Source organism: Tiliqua scincoides, chromosome 9 (genome assembly GCF_035046505.1).
Source record: "Tiliqua scincoides isolate rTilSci1 chromosome 9, rTilSci1.hap2, whole genome shotgun sequence".
Taxonomy (NCBI): Eukaryota; Metazoa; Chordata; class Lepidosauria; order Squamata; family Scincidae; genus Tiliqua; species Tiliqua scincoides.
The window spans coordinates 34,710,854-34,732,055 of NC_089829.1; the positions used below are offsets into that span (position 1 = coordinate 34,710,854).

Consider the following 21,202-nt stretch of genomic DNA (forward strand, 5'->3'; position numbering starts at 1 on the left):
CCCTGCTGGATCAGGCCAAAGGTCCATCTAGTGCAGCTTCCTGTGTCCCAGAGTGGCCCACCAGGTGCCTCAGGGAGCACATAGACCTGCATGCTGGTGTCCTCCCTGCCATCTGGCATTCTGAGGCAGCCTAGTTCTAAAACCAGGAGGTTGCACATACCCATCAAGGCTTGTAGCCTGTGATGGACTTTTCCTCCATAAATCTGTCCAGCCCCCTTTTGAAGGCACCCAGGCCAGGCGCCATCATCACGTCCTGTGACAAGGAGTTCCACAAACTAATTACACTTTCAGTTTCAGACAAAGGGCCCAACCCTAGGTATGCTTACCCAGGAGTAAGCCCCACTGTGTTTAGTGAGGCTTACTCGCAGGAAAGTGAGCCTAAGATGGCAGCCTCTTGGCACAAGCCTATGCATGTCTACTCAGGAGTAAGTCCCATGATAGTCAATGGGGCTTACTCCCAGGTAAGTGTAGATGGGAGGCAGCCCCAGAGCCCACCCCCAGGCATGTCTACTCAGGTGGAAGCCTCAGTGTTCAGGGAGAGAAGGGAAGGCACTCAGCACAAGCTCAGAGAGCGGGGGGAGGGGCAACAGCGCTGCTCCCCTCCCCCTCCAGCATCAGCCACTCACTCCCTCCAAGCCCCCCTCCCTTCTTGGGGTTGCCGCGCGACGACGTCGACGTCACGGCCAGCGCTCCTTCCCGCTCTGCGTCGCCAGGCCCCGTCCCTCTCCCGCGCGCGCCGACTGGGCCCCGCCCCTTCCTCCCGCGCGCTGGCCGGGTCCCGCCCCTCCCCCCGCCAGGCAGGCCCCGCCCCTTCCGTGTGCCGCGCTCACCTGGATGGGGCCCCCCAGGCCCACGCGCGGCGGGGAGAGGCCGCGGCCCGCCCGGGGGAGGGGGAGCGCCGGGCCCGCCCCCCCGCGCCGCGTAAATGCCCCGCCGGCGGGCGCCCGCCGCCTGGCCCGCCCTGTGCGCAGGAGGACGCCGCTCCACGCTCGGACCCGCCGTCGCACTGCGAGGAGGCGCCCAGCCCGCCAGCCCGCCCCGGAGCCCGCCCCCAGACGCGCCTGCCCGGGTGAGGAGTGCTGCCAGGGCCGCCCGCGGTGGGGGTCTGGGTCCCTTCCCTGGGGCGCCCCACAAGTTGGGGGTCGACCCCGCAGGGGAGGCGTTGGGGGGCTCCCTTTGGGCTGCACCCCGAGCCCCCCAAGATAGTGCCCGATGGGGGAGGGGCTTATGGTGGGTTCCCAATGCATGGGGCTGAAGTGGGGTGGGCTTCTCCCCCATTTGCTCTTGTCTGCAGGGAGGCTTTCCAGTTTTGGTCTGCGTGGCCCCACAAGATGGGTGTTGGTGGGGGCCAGTTCTCGTGGGTGCCCACTGCTGGGGGGGCAGCAGTGTGGGGGGGCTTCTCCTTCCCTCCACTTTTTGCTCCGGATTGTGCAAGGAGACTTCCAGGTTTGGGTCTGCATGGGCCCTCCAAGATGTGGGGGTAGGTGGGGGTTCTCATGGATTCCCAATGCATGGGGCAGAGGAGGGGTAGCAGGGTGGGCTTCTTCACCCCACTATTATTTGCTCTTGTCTGTGCAAGGAGACTTCTAGATATGGGTCTGCATGGGACCCCCAAGATGAGGTTTGATGGGGGGTAGTTGAGGGGTTCTGGTGGATTCCCAATGCATGGGGGGCAGAAGTGGGGTGGGTGGGCTTCTCCTTCTGTCCCCCTACTACTTGCTCTTGTTTATGCAAGGAGACTTCCAGATTTAGGTCTGCATGGCTCTCTTTAGCAGTGACCACAAAGATTTGGGCCCTTTGAGGGGCATGGGCCCCTTAAGATAGGGTTTGATAAGGGTAGGTGGGGGGTTCTGGTTGATATCGATTGTATGGGGTGGAGGGTGAGCTTTTTCTCCCCCCCCCCCCGGTTATTTTTTGCCTGCATTATCTTGTTTCTGCAAAGAATGCTTTTTATATAGGCCTGCATGGCTTTCAAATTTAGGCCTACATGGGCCTCTTAAGATATGGGTGGGAAGTCCATTGATTTCCAATGCATGGGGGTCAGAAATGGGGTGGAGGGTGAACTTCTGTTGCATTTTTGTTTCCTCTTGTATATGCAAGAAGGCTTCCAAATTTAGGTCTGTATGGCCTTCAAATTTAGGACTGCATGGGCCCTTTAAGATATGGTTTGATGGGGTGTAGATGGGGAGTTCTGGATGACTTCCAATGCATGGGATGGAGGTGGAGGGTGGACTTCTTCTTCCCCCCATTATTTCTTTTCTCCCCCCCCCCATCATCTTCCTTTTCCTGCAAAGAGCTTTTTCAGGCCTGTAGCCTTTATGAAGGCTTCCCCCTTCCTTATCAACTCCCTAATCTTCTCTTCTAATTTGAATATATATTTCAGTACTTTCTTCCTGCACCCTAGCAAGCCTGTTTCAATCCTATATTTGCAGCTCTACTTTCTATATATGATCCAGCCTTGCAACTGGAGGTATTTGTTGGGCCTGGAAGTCTTGGTTAATTCATTGCCACAATTCTTTTTCTTGCAGGGTCTGAGTCAGCTTTATCTTGACCCCTCCAGGCCACCATGCCCAGCGAGAGGTGAGTTGCCTGCCTAAGTCACACTCCGCCCTTTTCCAAGGCACATTGGGAGCATGTGGGCCTACAGATCCAGTAGGTGCCCTTGATTGAAGTAGTGTGTTCAAGATTAATTGATGTGAATTGGGGATTATGCTTATGAAACCAGTGTGTTACTTATTCTAGATTCATTAGCATGGAGCACAAAGAGTGTGCATTTCTGTACCTGCTGCGAGATTTCTTGTTCTTCTCTCTATTTTGCAGTGACCACAAAGACACCAACAGTCCTGCTGAGAATGAGAGCACTGCTGACTTTGCCATTCGAACCCGCAAGAGAAAAGCTGATGTTGCGACTGTAAGTGCAAAGTTAGGGAAGGAGAAAAGGTTCTCTTGGGTTAATCATTGGTACCATAGTAGTCAAACCAAATCATGCTTGCATAAATGTCAATTTCTTTCATTGAAGGAATGGTTTTGTGAGGGCTCCTCTCATTTAACCCCACCCTGGTTGTTATAAATTGACATCACCCTGTGCAATTGAAAGACCAGATATTATCCATTGACCACATTATTTAAGTATGGTCAAATATGCCATAAAGTCAAGAATGTCAACTATGTAGTTGGAAGCTTGCTGTTTTTATTTCACCATGGTGCCATTTGTTCGTTAGAGTAACCTGCTGTGCAGCTATACACACAGTGCAACTACTGGCTGTCTACTATAATTGCAGGAACTCTGTCATCCATGGCAATGGTCAATGCTTAGCACTACCCATGACTTGCACCCTCCATGAGCTGGCTGCCTCTTCTGTAAAGTTCCTCTAAAACAGCCACTTTCAACCACTGTACCATGGCACACTGGTGTGTCACGAATGGTCCTCGGGACCATTCCTGCATGAATGGTGCTGCGGGAATTGTGGAGAGGGTCATTTATTAGTAGAACTTTTGGGGATATGAGCCCCCATTGGCAGCACAGTGTGCCTTGTCAGTTGTCAAAAAATCAATGGTGTGCCTTGATCATTTTAGTGCCTTGGAAGTGTGCCATGAGATGAAAAAGGTTGAAAATAATTGCTCTAAGAGCTTTTTATCTTAAGTTCAACTGTTTTATAAAATGATGAAATGATTTAATTTGATTTCGTACTTAGCACAAGTTTCAAAGCTTGTTGATGATGGAAGTATCTCCTTTATTTTAATGCAGTTCTAGTAATGTAAATGCTTTAATGATGTTTGGCCATTATTTGATACTACTTGACCAATTAGATGTTCATCCCCTCTTAAAGAAACATCATAGCTGTGCTTTTCTCTACTGAAAATTGGACTATTATCGATAAACTTCTGAAGTTGATTTTTTCCCCATCCACAAGTAAACAAAAGTTGTAGCATATATTATGGAAAGTACAAACATTGGTCCTTAAACAGTTAAATTTACACAGTAATATTAGTGGCTTTGATAGACATAAGCAAGATTATGTTTAAATATGCTTGGTTGTGGGTTTTGGTCATAATGAACACAGGTCTCCTTTGCAGTAATACATGGTATTACTCACTCATTTCATTCAGACTCACTCAGGGCCCGATGCTGAAGGGCTTGTGCCTGCCCATCACCAGCATGCACTGTTGCAAATGTGTCATAAGGCACATCTGCAACAGTCAGCACCAGCCCAGCACCAGAGCTGACTCAGCACAAGCCCATGCTGGACCAGTTCTGGTTGGAGGTTAGCCGGATACTGCTTGGCTCTCCGTGCTAGCGCCTGGTGGCGGAAGAGTAAGTCAGGACAGAGGGAGGTGTTCTGGTGTGGCAGGGGAGTGGGGCGGGAGGGGTGGAGATGGTGGCAGGCCCTGTCACCATATTCTATTCCCCCACCCAGCTGAGCTGACACAGTGAATCTGCACACGCTCTATAGCATCTCCTCGAATCTGCACACGCTCAATAGCAGGCACAGATCCAAGGAGACCCATTGGGGCTGCCTGGTTGCTTCATGAGGTAAAGAAGCATAAGCTCCCTTACTCTGAGTAGCCCTGGTGCTTCTTCCCAGCCCCATGTGTTGCAGTGGTAGCCATTTTGGCACTGCTTTAGCTCTGGGAAATGGGAAGCTCAGGATTGGGCTATTAATCACATTGAAAGCAAGACTGCAAAGAGTAATAGTGGTTCTCACACATTTAGCACCGGGACCCACTTTTTAGAATGAGAATCTGTCAGGACCTACCAGAAGTTATGTCATGACCAGAGATGCCATCATCAAGCAGGAAAACTTTTAACAATTCTGGGCTGCAATCCTACCCGCACTTACCCAGGAGTAAGTCCCATTTACTATCACTGTTAAAAGAATATACATAATAGCTTGTTAAAAAGTACAGGTCTGTAACATTTCCCGACATGCAGTCACATACCATGGTAGCATCAAATCTAATTTAGTAAAAATAAAATATTGAAATGAAAGGACCCACCTGAAATTGGCTCGCGACCTACCTAGTGGGTCCTGACCCACAGTTTGAGAAACACTGGTCTATATAAATAACGCAGTTATGTTAACAAATACTTAGGGAGCACCTTGGTGCCATAGAACCAACTGAGGATGAGTTGTAATTGTGGAATCACCGTGTGCTTAGTTGCAGATCTTAGCTGAGTTTTTTCCTTTTATATGTAGTTTTTACAAGATCCAGATGAAGAAATTGCCAAAACTGAAATGACCAGGAAGAAACAGAATGAAAGCCAGGTAATTGCTTGGACACAAAATTGCTATTGAAAAACATCTGTATCTTACTTGACTGCACAATCCTATTCGTGTCCACTTAGAAGTAAGGTCCATTAAATTCAATGGAACTTGCTCCCAGGTCACTGTGCATAGGATTGCAGCCTGAGTCTCCCTGCATTCTAGTATGATAAGGGCTGGTGTAATATAGTGACTAGGTGGGTGAGTTGTCATCGAAGTCCATGGTTCATAATCTTGCCTCAGCTGTGAGCTTTTAATATGTGGTCTTAGGATGCCACCTTTCTAACAAAATCTTGCAAACTTCTATATCTTTCCCCCAAAATGCTCTTGGCTGCTTGATCCTGTCATTGACAATCCTAAAATAGGTTAAAAAGCAGAATTATTTGCCCAGGTTCATTTCTGCAGAATACATTGAATTATGCGAAATGCCATTTGTTTAAAAAAGAATGAAGGGTCTTTGCATACAGTAAAAATGTTTGGATGAACTTAGAAAGAAACTTTCCTTTCTCTGTTGGCTGGAACAGTAGTTGAAACTGCAGAAATAATGGTTGGGAGCACAGCTCTCTTCTTAAAGTCTGTGACCTAATCCAAAATTTATCGGGGGAGTAAGGATAAGCTTAAGAAAGCCCTTTTGGATCAGGCCAAAGGCCCATCTGGTCCAGCATTCTGTTTCCCATAGTGGTCCACCAGCTGTGCCTGGGAGGCCTCCCAAGCAAGAGAGAGGTTTATTTCTCCATTGCTCCAGTGCAACTGATATTTGGAGGAATATAGCTACTGAATGTGGAGGTAGCACGTGGGCATCATGATGGGTAGCCATTGATAAATCAGTACGTTCCCTTTTTAAAAAAAACATCGCCACATTTTGTGCCAACAAATTCCACATTATACGCTGACTGAAGTGTCTCCTTTTGCTTGTCCTAAATCTTCCACCAGTCAGCTTCATTGGGTGATCCCTGGGCTTAGTATTGTAAGAGAAGGAAGAAGTAACCCCTCTTCTCTTCCCAACACCAAACCTAACTTCCTAAATCTAAAAAATGTTATCTCCACCGTCACTCCTTTTTCAAGTCGCAAACCTTGTAACCTTTCCATGTGTGGAAGATTGTCCTCACTTTTACCTTTTCTGGCTCTACAATATCCACCTTGAAGCATGGCAACTAGAACTGAATGCATTATTTAAAATATGACCATACAATGGGTTTGAGCAGGGGCTTTTATAATACTAGCTGTCTTAGCAGATGAACTTTGTTTGCTATGTACTCAGTTGGAACTGTGTACTTTCTGTTGTCAGTCAACCTGTTACACCATGATAAAGGAAATTCCTCCCCCTTCTGTCCTCACATGCACAATACAGAATGAATTTACAAGGAAGAGCTAGCTATTTTTCACCATCGTACCTGTTCACATGACCATCTTCACATATCCGAGTCTTACATGAGTCAGTCTGGCTCAGATTCACTGAGGAAAAACAATGACCAGTTTGTATGTCAAATTGTTTAAACATCACGTTTAGGTACATAATACAGCCTTGTACTCTAAAAACAAAGTAATGTGTGAATTAGGGACTACCCCTATCATGCCAGAGCACTGCTCGGAGAACCTATTTGCAACTCCAAGTATGCTTTCAGATGAATCCACATTTTGCCAGCATGTAAGTGTACGAAATAGACCCCAGAGATATGCCAAACTTATTGGCACTCAACTCAGAGAGGCGCAACTAAATATGGAACCAGATCATTGGTCCATCTAGGTGAGCAAGGCCTACTCTGACTGGCCAAGCTTCAGGTTGAGATCTGTGTAGAAGACAGTGATTGAATCTGAGCTTCTCCATGCAAAGCAAATGCTCGATTGCTGACCTATATGCCTTTCTGCCCTTTCAGAGTGAAATAATTGTAAAAATTATTTTATGCAACTGAAATGCCTTCGTTTTTCTTCCCTCTCAGTCTTTAGTGGTTATAATCTCAAATAGCTACATGGTTACAATTCAGATTCCTGAAGTCCCCGTTTGCATAGAGTGCATTCGCCCTACAGCTCTTTGAAAAACAAAGCTGATACCATAGCATCTGTTGCTACACAGAGGAACCGCTTCGCAGTAACAGTGTATCATGCTAGTTATCTCCTGGGTTTTTGAAGCCAGCATTTTGATAGCTCAATTGCAGCCCTGGAGTCTATGATGTGACATGCCATCAATGACTCTAGTATAAATTGTTGTCAGCCACTGATGAGAATGGGTCTTGTTTCAGGAGTAAGATAGCCATTTACTAGGAGAGTGAGAGACATAAGAGTAGACAAGCAGAATTTGGCGTGCACAGAGCCCTAATCTAATGTGTGCATATTGAATGGAGTGACTTATTGTCTACTCAGTGTGTAGAGGAGCACTGTTGGTTCCTGTTACGGCATTATGCACTATTTATTGGTGGTTTCAGCTGAGCATAAGGGCAGGGCTTTTAACTGCACTGCAGTTACCCTTGTATGTGATGAGAGGGTAGTTATAGCACCCAGCTGGTGGAAACAGAGTGTTTTCAGCAGGGGTCTGTCTGGCTCTCGAGAATACTGTGCCAAAGCTTAAAATTCTCAGTTTGCCAAACAAGCCTGATTTGTGTTTAACATCCAAGCCTCTATTATGGTTGAATGCAACTTAAATTGGAATGGATGCCTTGAAATCCACTGTCTTTCATTTATAAAAACACTAAATGGGTCTTGTTCTAGCTCAGCTATAATTACAGTGTTCAATTCACCCCATTTGCCATCTGCAGTTCACAGCCTTTGTAGAGATAAAACAGAACCCGTTTATCTGTATAAGCATTCACAAAGTGGATACAACTTGATTTCAGTCTAGGTAGGTGAATTTTCACTGGGACGTTAAGCTGAAAAACCAGTATTGTACTGATAGTGGCACAACATGTATGTCATTGGTTCATTCCCATTCACAAAGTGGCTGACCACCTTCTGACCAGCAACTTGCTGGAAGAGCTGTGAGTCCTTCTAGGTCATAAAAGTGGAACAAGCAGGCAGAAGAGAAGCAAAAGAATGGGCATAGGGAAGCCAAAAGAGCCTGAGCTGTCAGGAGAAAGGTTTGACAATGTCAGATGATGTACTAAAAGGTTTCTTGCTAAATATCTAAGCAGTCCAATTCTGCCTCATCCCGTTCTCTGGGCTTTCTTAAAAAATAAATGCAGGCTGCGTATATGGTTCAGGAAAATGGTCTAGAAAAGTTGTGGTTTCATTCTCAGTCACAACTTTCAGTTGCAGCGTTCATGTTCCTTCCCTAGTGGGTGGGTACTGGAGTAACAGAAACGCATGAGGTTTTTTAGCTGTTTCACATGTAAACCCTTGATAAAACTCTTTATGCCTGGTGCTACCAACAGCACAGTGGTTTTCACTATGATTGAGCTACCGTTATGAACTTTGACTATGAACTTTGTTCTGATGGGAGCTGTTGCTTAGACAGTGTTCCAGGGCTATATTAATGAAATATTGTATAATTAAAAAATAGGCAGTTTTGAGGTTTGGAAATAAACTTTCTGTTGACTAAAGCAGGCTGGTTCTTACATTGCATTTATACCCCTGCTACAAAGTATGTGCAACTTCAGTTACTGATTTCCAGTTCTTAGATGCTAGAGTTGAGGGCTTTACTTCCATCATTGCATATAAGTCAGCAGTTCCCAAAAGTTTTAGCAGCAGGACCCACTTTTTAAAAGTGTCACTGTATTGGGACACACCGAGCTTTACAGGACTGTAAGAAAAGGTTCACCTTACCAGCTCAAGCCTCAGTTTTTATCCTTGGTGGGGCACCTCCTGGAGCATTTGTTAAGCTCCATGTTCATTGGATTGGGACCATTCTGGTTACCTTGCATTCCCCTTGGCCTGGCCTTCAAAAAGAACCAAGACACGTATGCTTACTCATGAGTATATGCACACATGTGGCTCAGTTTCGCTTTCCATAGGCTCAATACATTTGTCAGCTTAAAGGGGAACTTCCTTCTGTAGTGTCTTTTGGGGAGCCTGTGTTCATCAGATCCGGACCAATCAGGTGCCTTGTTCTTCTTGGCTTGCCTTTGAAATGAACTGAGGCATGTTTGCCTACTCATGGGTAAATGTGCAGTGCAGCTCGGTTTCACTTCTTATAAGGCTCAATACATTCTTCCTGACAGTTTCAGTTTCACAACCCACAGATAATTGGATCAGGACTCACTGGTGAGTCCCGACCCACAGTTGGGAAACAGATATGAGAGCTAAGCAAATGTACTTTAGCTTCAGTTTGATGTACTAGCTGTTCAAGAGTTTAACAGTTTTCCGAAGCTTACCGTCCCCAGAAAGCAAGATGTAGCATGGCTGCCAACTTGCATTTGGTATTCATGGTTTTATACGTAGATAAGCTTTACTGTAATTCTTAGGAAAGCAAATTCATACACTTTAAGTCTGCCTTGAAGATGCATTGATGGCTGACAGTACTTAGGTGGGGGAAATGTGTGTGAGAGTGCTCACAGCCAGCATCATGTCTTGTTCATTATCATCCGAACTCTGAGGAAGCAGGGTAACTGTCTGGAACTTCCATCTGTTTCTTCCCCACCTGTAAATCCTTCTTTCTTGCTTTACACTATCAAGAACACCACCATCAGGTAGAAATTCTAAACAGATGGGATTTTTAAACTTGGAGCCTTCGTTCAGAATCTGTATATATTTGTTGGAGAAAGCTAACGCAGTGTAAGAAGTCGCTATCAAAAAGGATCACTGACTGCTTTGACATCCATGTTTGTCTTTTCCTTTGCTGCGGTGGTTTTTCAGAAAGAAATATAGTGAAGCCTAATGGCAAAAAACTGCCTAGCCTACAAAAGTAGGCCCCTTCTAATTTCTTTGAATGGATTACATGAAAGCTAATCAACTATTTTATGAACTTCTTTATAGCTATGGTCCTTAATATGTTTCTTTATTTTTCTTTCAATAGTCATCTTCAAATTATGATGCACAAGCATATCATATACTGATCCCCACACCAGAGAAAGAAGATGAACTAGGGAGTCCAGCATTTTCTCCTTTCGTGCACCAAAGTCTGGCATCTGCTAGAACTTCACCACTGCCTATGTTGGGGTAACTTTTTTATCTCCATTTCATTACTGGTTATGTTCTTCTGTGTTGAATATATGAAGCTGTTTTGTCCTTAGGCCGTCAGTCTACCTTGCATGTACTTTCTTGCTCTGACACTGGCTCTCCAGAATCTTAGGTGAAGGTGTCATAAGAACATAAGAACAGCCCCACTGGATCAGGCCATAGGCCCATCTAGTCCAGCTTCCTGTATCTCACAGCGGCCCACCAAATGCCCCAGGGAGCACACCAGATAACAAGAGACCTCATCCTGGTGCCCTCCCCTACATCTGGCATTCTGACTTAACCCATTCCTAAAATCAGGAGGTTGCGCATACTCATCATGGCTTGTACCCCATAATGGATTTTTCCTCCAGAAACTCGTCCAATCCCCTTTTAAAGGCGTCTAGGCTAGACGCCAGCACCACATCCTGTGGCAAGGAGTTCCGCAGACCGACCACGCGCTGAGTAAAGAAATATTTTCTTTTGTCTGTCCTAACTCTTCCAACACTCAATTTTAGTGGATGTCCCCTGGTTCTGGTGTTATGTGAGAGTGTAAAGAGCATCTCCCTATCCACTCTGTCCATCCCCTGCATAATTTTGTATGTCTCAATCATGTCCCCCCTCAAGCGTCTCTTTTCTAGGCTGAAGAGGCCCAAACGCCGTAGCCTTTCCTCATAAGGAAGGTGCCCCAGCCCCGTAATCATCTTAGTCGCTCTCTTTTGCACCTTTTCCATTTCCACTATGTCTTTTTTGAGATGCGGCGACCAGAACTGGACACAATACTCCAGGTGTGGCCTTACCATCGATTTGTACAACGGCATTATAATACTAGCCATTTTGTTCTCAATACCCTTCCTAATGATCCCAAGCATAGAATTGGCCTTCTTCACTGCCGCCGCACATTGGGTCGACACTTTCATCGACCTGTCCACCACCACCCCAAGATCTCTCTCCTGATCTGTCACAGACAGCTCAGAACCCATCAGCCTATATGTGAAGTTTTGATTTTTTGCCCCAATGTGCATGACTTTACACTTACTGACATTGAAGCGCATCTGCCATTTTGCTGCCCATTCTGCCAGTCTGGAGAGATCCTTCTGGAGCTCCTCACAATCACTTCTGGTCTTTACCACTCGGAAAAGTTTGGTGTCGTCTGCAAACTTAGGCACTTCACTGCTCAACCCTGTCTCCAGGTCATTTATGAAGAGGTTGAAAAGCACCGGTCCCAGGACAGATCCTTGGGGCACACCGCTTTTCACCTCTCTCCATTGTGAAAATTGCCCATTGACACCCACTCTCTGCTTCCTGGCCTCCAACCAGTTCTCAATCCACGAGAGGACCTGTCCTCTAATTCCCTGACTGTGGAGTTTTTTCAGTAGCCTTTGGTGAGGGACCGTGTCAAACGCCTTCTGGAAGTCCAGATATATAATGTCCACGGGTTCTCCCGCATCCACATGCCTGTTGACCTTTTCAAAGAATTCTATAAGGTTCGTGAGGCAAGTCTATAAGGTTCGTGTCACATCATCTGCTTATCTGACCCTTTAATTGAAGATGCCGGGGTGTTGAATTTGTAGCTTCTGTGTTGTGCTGAGAAATGGTCCCTCTCATAAGTTTACACTTTTTTTCTCTCTTTTCTGTAGGTGGGCAAATAGGGATGATGTATGGAAAAACATGTTAATCAAAGAACAGGCATATGTGAGAGATAAACTATATATGCAAAGGCACCCACTCTTGCAACCAAAAATGCGGGTAATTCTCCTAGACTGGTTAATGGAGGTGAGCTTTACTCTTTCTTTTTTATTTGCTGACACTTGAAGCATGTTATGTATTAATGTGAACTTATCTGCCTCTGATCAGTTCTGTGACTCATGGCAAATCCTCTGATAACAATTAGTTTCTGTGGGAACATAGATATATTCTCACAGAAGTACATCCATACTTCCCCAGAGGCGCAGGAGGAGAAAATCCAGTTTAGTGGCATTTGGGGGGGCATCCAGAACTCTGTCATCTGTTGCATAAAATCATTAACTAGTCCTCTGTGCTAGGAGCAGCTATCATAATGTTGCTTTCTAGAGCAGAAAAAGCCATTGTTTTGGGGGTGGGCTATGGCATCCTAGGAAAGGAGCTAATGTTTCTGGAATTGTAGTTTAATTAAGCATACGTGGTGTGTACTTGTTTGCTTCTAGGGTCTTTGAGGAGGTTAAGGATTTGTTAATAGGGAGATGAAAGCATGAGAACAAGCTTTTAGACTCTGTTCCATCTTTTAGTCTAACAAACATTACTGTGCATTTCCTGAATTGCTACTTTCCAGAAGTCTTTAATCAATGAATGTGTTTTCCTGCACTCTGTTTTTTGCTCCTGTCTAGGGAGACTGAAGGGAGAGTGGGGTTTTTGCTTAAGTGCTGGTTTCACAGGAGCATCCCTTCTTGCATAGCTGTGGGGATTGCATATGAAAGGCGTTGCTTGAAACAGACACAACCTCTAATCTGGTTACCAGGAAAGTTTTGCAGTGTTGGAAGCAACTAGTGACTTCCTCTTATGTGGTAAAAATATAATGGGGCAACAAAGCCTAAGCTATGTTATAGACTCAGAAGAACACAGATCTATTTTGTACTATTAAAGTATGTCCTGTGCAACTTTAGCAGTGGTACAAGGATGGTGCAAGTAATGCTCTTCTTCTTACTGCAGGTTTGTGAAGTCTACAAACTTCATAGAGAGACGTTTTATTTAGCACAAGATTTCTTTGATCGGTTCATGGCAACGCAACAGAACATTGTAAAGACGCTTCTGCAACTTATTGGAATTTCATCGTTATTCATAGCTGCAAAGCTTGAGGTAAGATGAGCCAGTCAAAGTAAGAGAAGCTGAATATGATTATTGGGCATCTTTTTGTGCGAGTCACACTTGTTAAATGTGATGAAATGCCCTGTGGAGTACAAGGAAAATCCTTCCTGCTTTTACTGGGCTGCTCTTTCATACATGCCTGATTTGCTGCTACAAAAATCTCTCAATATTGGAGGAATGGTTAATTGTAAAGGCTGACTCCTGCCTGTCCAAGACTAGAAGGCACTTGAAGAAAAAATACCTTTAAACACGAATACCTATACTATTAAATTGGGTGCATTAGGCATCTCCTGGGTAAAGTTTCTGCTGTTATGAATGCAGTAGAAATGAAGCCAGTATGGATTGGAAATCAGGCAGGGAAAGAGCAAGAATGTGCTTTGACACAAATTGTTAAGTGATAAGTTCTGTTGCCCCATCTCTGACAAGTTGGCATAAGGGGCTGTGATCCTTGATCTTGTGAACTGACAGTAATCTGAATTTTCAAAGCTGCTTTCGTGACATTTGCAGTTAACTACTTACCCTAGTAGTTTTGAGCTGGGTTGGGGGGGAGATGTTTTCTGTGTCAATCAGAGTAGTTTTGTTACCCAAGTTGCAGACAGTGATGGCTGTCGTAGTGTCTGGAGCCATCTGGCTTTGCCACTGTCATGATTCTAAATGCCACTGTTGACAACATATTGATGTCTACTTCATATTTCAGGAAATCTACCCTCCGAAGTTGCATCAGTTTGCATATGTTACAGATGGTGCTTGTACAGAAGAAGAAATCCTTGGAATGGAACTCATCATCATGAAGGTAGGCATGACTCCACCACATGTCTCGTGAGAACCTAAAGAAGGTGTCATTCAATTTTTAAGCTGCTGTATCCTCTGAGACTAGTCAAAGCCTTTTCGAAACCACTTGGTCCAAAGCAACTGCATGGTGAAGAAACTGCCCTTTTCTCTGTATACGTCTCACTGGTGCAGTACTACATTTTACATGATGCTATAATTGTACATTTTGGGTGTATTTAGCAGTGCAGATGGAATCTTCTGTCCCCCAGGAAGCCTCTTGAGCAACTTCATCACTTAAAAATGCTGGGACGGTAGTGCATCTTGAGGCTTACGACAGTCAGTTTTACAAGTACATGGTGAAAAATAAAGCAAATGGTTCCTGTAAACAAATTCCATACATTGCTGTGTATTCTTGTTAGCATGTGGGGGTTTGTATAAATTCCATCTGTACCATCCAAAAGCTGGACTACAGAGACCTGTTTATACACTATATGTGGATATACTGCATGTGCAGTGCACTGGGTGTGCAGTGCAGCAGTGAGATTGTACTCACCTTGAGACACCTTGTGGTAAAGGTGCATGGTAGTGAATGTGAATGCGAATGCATCCCATCTTCATATCCCAATCTTGAGAGCAAAGCCTTCATGGTCTCAGTGAATGTACTTGCATCACACTTAGGACATCATCCTCATGCAATATCAAGCTGTGATCCTGCTGCCCCATTGTGCATTTAGCTCAAGTGTTTGTGAGTGTGTGGGCTTTAGGTTTGTTGCCTTTTTAGCTACCAATCTGGTCTTCTTTAGCGTCAGTATTGGTATTGTAGAGAGATCTCTCTCAGCCTGTTGCAATGGGCCCTATGAGGGCCTTGCATAAGGATAATATGTTAGAATCACTGAATGTGTTACCGCGTCTCTGCAAACACAGCTGTAGGGTGGCTGAGCATTGGAAGTAAACACAGTATGCACCATTCAAGGTGCTGAAGAATCCCACTTTTGTCTCCTGACTTGTGTTCTTTTCTAGGCACTTAGCTGGAATCTCAGTCCCCTCACAATTGTGTCCTGGCTAAACATATATATGCAAATTGCATACCTCAGTGAAGTGTGTGAGGTGCTGCTACCACAGTATCCCCAGCAGATATTTGTACAAATAGCAGAGGTGAGGATGATTCTTACCCTTAAATGTTTCCCCTTCATTTTAAGAATGTTCTTGTTGACTTGCTGTTCTCCCTTTTGAAGCTTTTGGATCTCTGTGTGTTGGATGTTGGCTGTTTGGAATATACATACGGCATTCTAGCGGCTTCTGCTTTGTATCACTTCTCCTCCTGTGAGCTGATGCAGAGGGTTTCGGGTAAGCTGCATTTTTGGTTTGTTTTTTTAACCTACTAACTAGAGCTGCTGTTAGTCGAGATATAACTTTGAAGTGGGTTTCTTCTTAACTTTCCAGGCTATGAACTGTGTGACATAGAGGATTGTGTGAGGTGGATGGTTCCCTTTGCTATGGCTATCAAGGAAGTGGGAAGTTCAACACTCAAACAATTCAGAGGTGTTCCTTTAGAAGATTTGCACAATATACAGACACATATGAACACCCTGGATTTGCTGGTGAGTTTCACGCTGGTATCTCAGTAGTGTAGAAGCAGAGAATAAATGTGCACAGAACAGCAAGTGTAAGGAAATTCCTGGATGTCTCAAATGTGTACAGGTGCAGCCTATTTATCCATGGATAAATATCCAAAAAATATCCAATATATTTTTTATCTGCGGATTTGTCTCAAATGGAGTGGGGGTACTGAAAGTCACACACACCTTTGCCTCCTGCACCCTGTGCTGTTGTCTCGATCTGCTTCCAGGCAGCCCAAAACACTACAAAAAGGCTCCGCCTCACCCAGGCAGGGAAATAGCCCTGGAGCCCTGGAAGAGGTTCACCTTGCAAAGGAACAGTAACATTCCTGGAGCCCCTGAGCCAGCAAAGAGGCTGAAGAGGGGGGCGGAAAACCCTGTGTAACCAGAAAATGTGCGGCAAAGTGGAGCGCTCTCTCACACACATGCAGGGGCAGGTGTAGCAACAGAGGGGATTGCTTTAAAAAACCCAGAGAGTGTTTACCAAATTCCCCCCCAGGCTATCACCAACACAAGCAAGCCTTCCTACCAAGCAAAGCATGAGATATAGCTTACAATGTTCTCCACACTTTTCTGGGAGTAAGCCCCATTGACTGGAATGGGGCTTACTTCTGAGTAGGAACGCATAGGGCTGGACTCTTAAACGCTCAGCTTTCATTCCAACTGTGAAAGAAGCCGGGCAGCTGGCAAGGGAGGGCTGATTATGGAGGGGAAGGGATTGATAACAGCTGCCTGAGTATCCTCCATCAGGCTGGAAGTGTCAGGCTGCAGCTCTATGCAACTCTATGCAATTTAGCACATGTTTTTGTTAATCGCGCCGAGGAATGGAACTAACGCAGATAAATAGGCTCCACATGTACTTGATTTTTCTTGACATATGAGAGAGCAGTTCAGTACTACAAGTGCTTTCTCAAGCAAATACTTTTGGAATAGGGAAAATTGAAGCCTAGAATCTATATTCACTGAGTCACTAAAGCAGCAATTTTCAACCACTGTGCTGTGGTGCAGTGGTGTGCTATGTGAGATTGGGGAGGGTCATTTATTAGTAGGGCCATTGGATGTGAGTCACTTGCCAGGAGCACAGTGTACCTTGTTTGTTGTCATAAGACCGATGGTGTTCCTTGTCAGTGTGTCGTGCAGTAAAAAAGTTGAAATCTTGGGACTTGGACTGAGAATTTAGTTACAAGACCTTGCAGCTCAGTGGCAGACTCCAGAGAAGTCACATAGTGAAAAGTGGGAACAGTGAGCTACCTTGCAAGAGAGCAGATGTCATAAAGTGTTTTGTCAATTCCAGTTGTGAACTAACTGCTGTAGCATAAGAACATAAGAACAGCCCCACTGGATCAGGCCATAGGCCCATCTAGTCCAGCTTCCTGTATCTCACAGCGGCCCACCAAATGCCCCAGGGAGCACACCAGATAACAAGAGACCTCATCCTGGTGCTCTCCCCTACATCTGGCATTCTGACTTAACCCATTCCTAAAATCAGGAGGTTGCGCATACACATCATGGCTTGTACCCCATAATGGATTTTTCCTCCAGAAACTTGTCCAATCCCCTTTTAAAGGCGTCTAGGCTAGAAGCCAGCACCACATCCTGTGGCAAGGAGTTCCACAGACCGACTACGCGCTGAGTAAAGAAATATTTTCTTTTGTCTGTACTAACCCGCCCAACACTCAATTTTAGTGGATGTCCCCTGGTTCTGGTATTATGTGAGAGTGTAAAGAGCATCTCCCTATCCACTCTGTCCATCCCCTGCATAATTTTGTATGTCTCAAACATGTCCCCCCTCAAGCGTCTCTTTTCTAGGCTGAAGAGGCCCAAACGCCGTAGCCTTTCCTCATAAGGAAGGTGCCCCAGCCCCGTAATCATCTTAGTCGCTCTCTTTTGCACCTTTTCCATTTCCACTATGTCTTTTTTGAGATGCGGTGACCAGAACTGGACACAATACTCCAGGTGTGGCCTTACCATCGATTTGTACAATGGCATTATAATATTAGCTGTTTTGTTCTCAATACCCTTCCTAATGATCCCAAGCATAGAGTTGGCCTTCTTCACTGCCGCCGCACATTGGGTCGACACTTTCATCGACCTGTCCACCACCACCCCCAGATCTCTCTCCCGATCTGTCACAGACAGCTCAGAACCCATCAGCCTATATGTGAAGTTTTGATTTTTTGCCCCAATGTGCATGACTTTACACTTACTGACATTGAAGCGCATCTGCCATTTTGCTGCCCATTCTGCCAGTCTGGAGAGATCCTTCTGGAGCTCCTCACAATCACTTCTGGTCTTTACCACTCGGAAAAGTTTGGTGTCGTCTGCAAACTTAGCCACTTCACTGCTCAACCCTGTCTCCAGGTCATTTATGAAGAGGTTGAAAAGCACCGGTCCCAGGACAGATCCTTGGGGCACACCGCTTTTCACCTCTCTCCATTCAGTTGTCAATTAAGGTGCCTTAAATCATTTCTATTCATGAGGAAACAAATGGTGGTGTCCTAAGAGTGTACAGCATGTAGCAACAAGAAGCAGCATTTTTAATTTGTGACAAACATTTGAATTTTAAGCCACTTCTCAGTACTGATTGTCACTTTACACTTTGTACTCAGTTGGAATTATTTAGATATAAAGGTGTACTGAAAGGCAGAGTATGAAGTGTGTGTATTTTGATATACCCTCTTAAGACAACTAGCAGGAAAGAAGTGAAACAAGGCCCCACTCATGTTTAGCAAGTTTCAAGCAATACACAAGTGTTGCATTGCACCTCTGGTGCTGCTCTTGTATATTTTATTCTCAGGTAGCTAAATTAGAGTTGCTTCTGATGCCTAAGAAACAATGTGAGCCTTTCTGTACACATCAAGTAAAGTGTATTTGTGGTGTTGAATGTGCCCTCTTGGTCTGCTGGTCTTCCAGGACAAAGCTCAAGCTAAACAAGCCATATTGACTGATAAGAACCGGAGTTCTCCATTGCCCCTGGGAGTCCTCACCCCACCACAGAGTGGTAAGAAATCGTCACTTTCATCCAAACAGCTCTAGCAATGCAAGCTGCTCCCGCTGAAGACTGGAGTTCTGCCTTTGTGATTCTTGATTTTCCTTCACTATGGAATGCTGCCAATGACTGAAAGCCTTAAGAATTTTTATGGGCGGGGGAATACGTATTTTAATAATAGAAGAAACTTGCATTATGAGAAACTATTTTTATTGGACATTTGTCTTTTAAATGGACTGATCAAGTACACCAGCCGTCCCAAATAACAGGCGTTTGCTTGGATTGCTGCTAAGGCGGGTGATACTTAAGATGCCGTGACTTGGGTGTAGGAGAGAAGGGACTTTGTCCTCTGGCAATTGAGGGCACTGTGGCTGCTCTGCTTTGTGCTAGTTGTTGAGGACAAGCCTCTTCTCAGATCTTCTCGTTTACAGCTTGATATTGCTTATAAAACACTTTGTATAAATGCTCTTTAATTTTTAAATAAAAATGATACCATCAGAGTTTCATGCAGACCTTGTGTTGTATGTATCGAATGAAAGGTGGAGGAAAGGGGGATGGGCAGTGGCCGTGTTTCAACACTCCATACTTTTTTCAAATCTCAATTGTTGGCATTCTTGTACGGCTTTTTTTGCCTACACTGAGGCTATCAAAGCAACTAATGACCATTGTGAATTCAACCAGGTCTTCATGCCTCAGGATATGGTACTCCACCATTCACCAACCATTTGAAAAACCTCTTGGATTTGTTCATGGAATAATGCGTTTAGATTGGTATAGCCCAGACAAAGATGCTGGGAGGCTGTTTTGTGTGTGTGTGTGCAGGCAGACACTTGTCATGGAAACTGGTGCAATTGCCTGTGCTGGGCAGGGGGCTGGATTAGATGACTTTGTGGGGCCCTTCCAAGGTTCTAGGATTCTAATCAGAGTTACCCCTGTTCTGTAGCAGGTGTTACAGTTGTAGAATAACATCTCCATAGAGGGATGAAACATAGACTTGGCAGGAAGCATCTTTGTTTCTGGGTTGCTTCCTGCAAAGTGAGGAACCACACTTGGGAGCTAGATTTTTGGGTTAAAAAATATATTTGGTCATGAGGCTTACCAAATGAACTTGAATTACTCTATCTTGCAGCCTTACCCACTTCATTGGATTGTGAGAATACAGGAATAGAGGAACTAGGTGTGTCTTTGAGCATCTTGGAAGAAGGATGTGATGAAACACTATAAATTGTTTAAATTTTAGCCTTAACTCAGCATTTTTCAAAATGTGGGTTGGGACCCACTAGGTGGGTTGTGAGCCAATTTCACAATTGTGAATTATTTTGTCGACTTATAGTCTTGTGCAGGAGTGTCCAAACTCTTTGGCAGGAGAGCCACATCATCTCTGACTGTGTTGGGGCTGGGAAAAAAAATCAATTTACATTTAAAATTTGAATAAATGTACATAAATGAATATATTGGAGATAGAACTTATCAATGAATGAAGGTCTCATGATAGCTCAAGGCCTATAAAAGACCTTGGCAAAGCAAGACTGGCCTTTCCTATGCTGCCATTGCTGCTTCACAGACATGATACACCAAGCAGTGGAGGGAACCCACTAGTAGCCCGTAGTTCATATAAGAGGTCAAACAGTTGACCTTCACTCTGAGAGTAGTTGTGTTGGGCCAGCATGGGCTCCAGCAAGTCTCTAAAGAGCCAGAGGCTCATTGGAGACTGGGGGCTTCCTGTGGGCTAGATTGGGGGTCCACGAGGGCTGCAAATGGCCTCCAGGCTGGGGTTGGGCACTTCATTGTTACTGTTTGCACATAAATTGACCCTGGTAGCATGCTATGGAAAGGATTAAGTTTAGTGGGGTTTCTGTCTAGTAGCGCATGCGTCTAATTTCCCTGGAAAATGCAGTGGTCAGAATTGAGCAGAAGCCGCTTCATGTGAGTTGTGGCAACCAACCAAGTTTCTTACCAACTCTGTGTCATGAAGCCACATCTAATCTTTTCTCTCTTGCAAGTGTGCCAGTTTGCAGAACCATTTGCCATCTGGTTGGCTGCTGTTGGAAATAGAACATTGGGCTAGAAGAACCTCTGATCTGATCTTGCTGAAAACATTAGAGCCCTACTGGAATGAATGCACTCTGATTGCAACATGTAGGAGAGTATTCCAAAGAAACATTCACCATTCAAATATTGTAATTAATAACCAGGAGATCTTGCAAGGCACTACTGTGTTTTATGCAGGTGACAAAAGGCCAGATCTCCTTAATAGTAAAATAGCTTCATGTGTCTGACCATTCTTGTGCTCAGTTAAATGTTTTTAAGGCTTTTTGATGGTGTGTATGTCTGATTTCCATGAAAATGCATTTTTAGTATGTGTTTTTGCCAGTCTTTCTCTACCTTGGCAAGGCATCGTTGTGGTGGTGTGACAATGCATTTGGCACATAAGAATTACTTTGATTTATAGTTCACTTGTTTACTCACCATGAACATTAAATTTGTGTTTTAATCCAGTAGATTCTCAGTTTATACCTGGTGAACTAGAAAGTTTGAAAACAATGTATTTACCCTTTTATATTGTAATGCAGAAAGGAGCTCAGCCAACATATTTCTGGGAGTTGCACATTATATGTCAAAGAGCTACA

The 21,202-nt window shown here is 44.8% G+C and overlaps 2 protein-coding genes across 4 annotated transcripts in view; one reads left to right on the forward strand and one right to left on the reverse strand.

Moving 5' to 3' along the window:
• LOC136660433 (uncharacterized protein F13E9.13, mitochondrial-like) overlaps window positions 1–995 on the reverse strand; it is a 27,480-nt gene extending 26,485 nt beyond the window's left edge. Inside the window, exon 1 of one of the 2 annotated variants that reach the window (XM_066637611.1) lies at window positions 831–995. The gene's annotated coding sequence lies outside the window, so the exon portion shown is untranslated. Of the gene's footprint in view, window positions 1–626; window positions 713–830 lie in introns of those variants that run through there. The other variant, XM_066637610.1, reaches the window with a different exon arrangement.
• Window positions 827–19,064, forward strand: CCNE1 (cyclin E1). 2 transcript variants are annotated; one of them, XM_066637608.1, is made up of 12 exons: window positions 827–1,069; window positions 2,529–2,580; window positions 2,821–2,911; window positions 5,199–5,267; window positions 10,210–10,352; window positions 11,990–12,125; window positions 13,038–13,184; window positions 13,891–13,986; window positions 14,985–15,119; window positions 15,200–15,311; window positions 15,408–15,565; window positions 18,497–19,064. In XM_066637608.1, exons 2-12 carry the CDS (start codon window positions 2,567–2,569, stop codon window positions 18,617–18,619), a joined length of 1,224 nt encoding a protein of 407 aa, XP_066493705.1. In that variant the 5' UTR covers window positions 827–1,069; window positions 2,529–2,566; the 3' UTR covers window positions 18,620–19,064. The 2 variants fall into 2 exon arrangements, with proteins under 2 accessions (XP_066493705.1, XP_066493706.1); XM_066637609.1 differs by lacking the exon at window positions 5,199–5,267.
• Window positions 19,065–21,202: the final 2,138 nt, after the last annotated feature.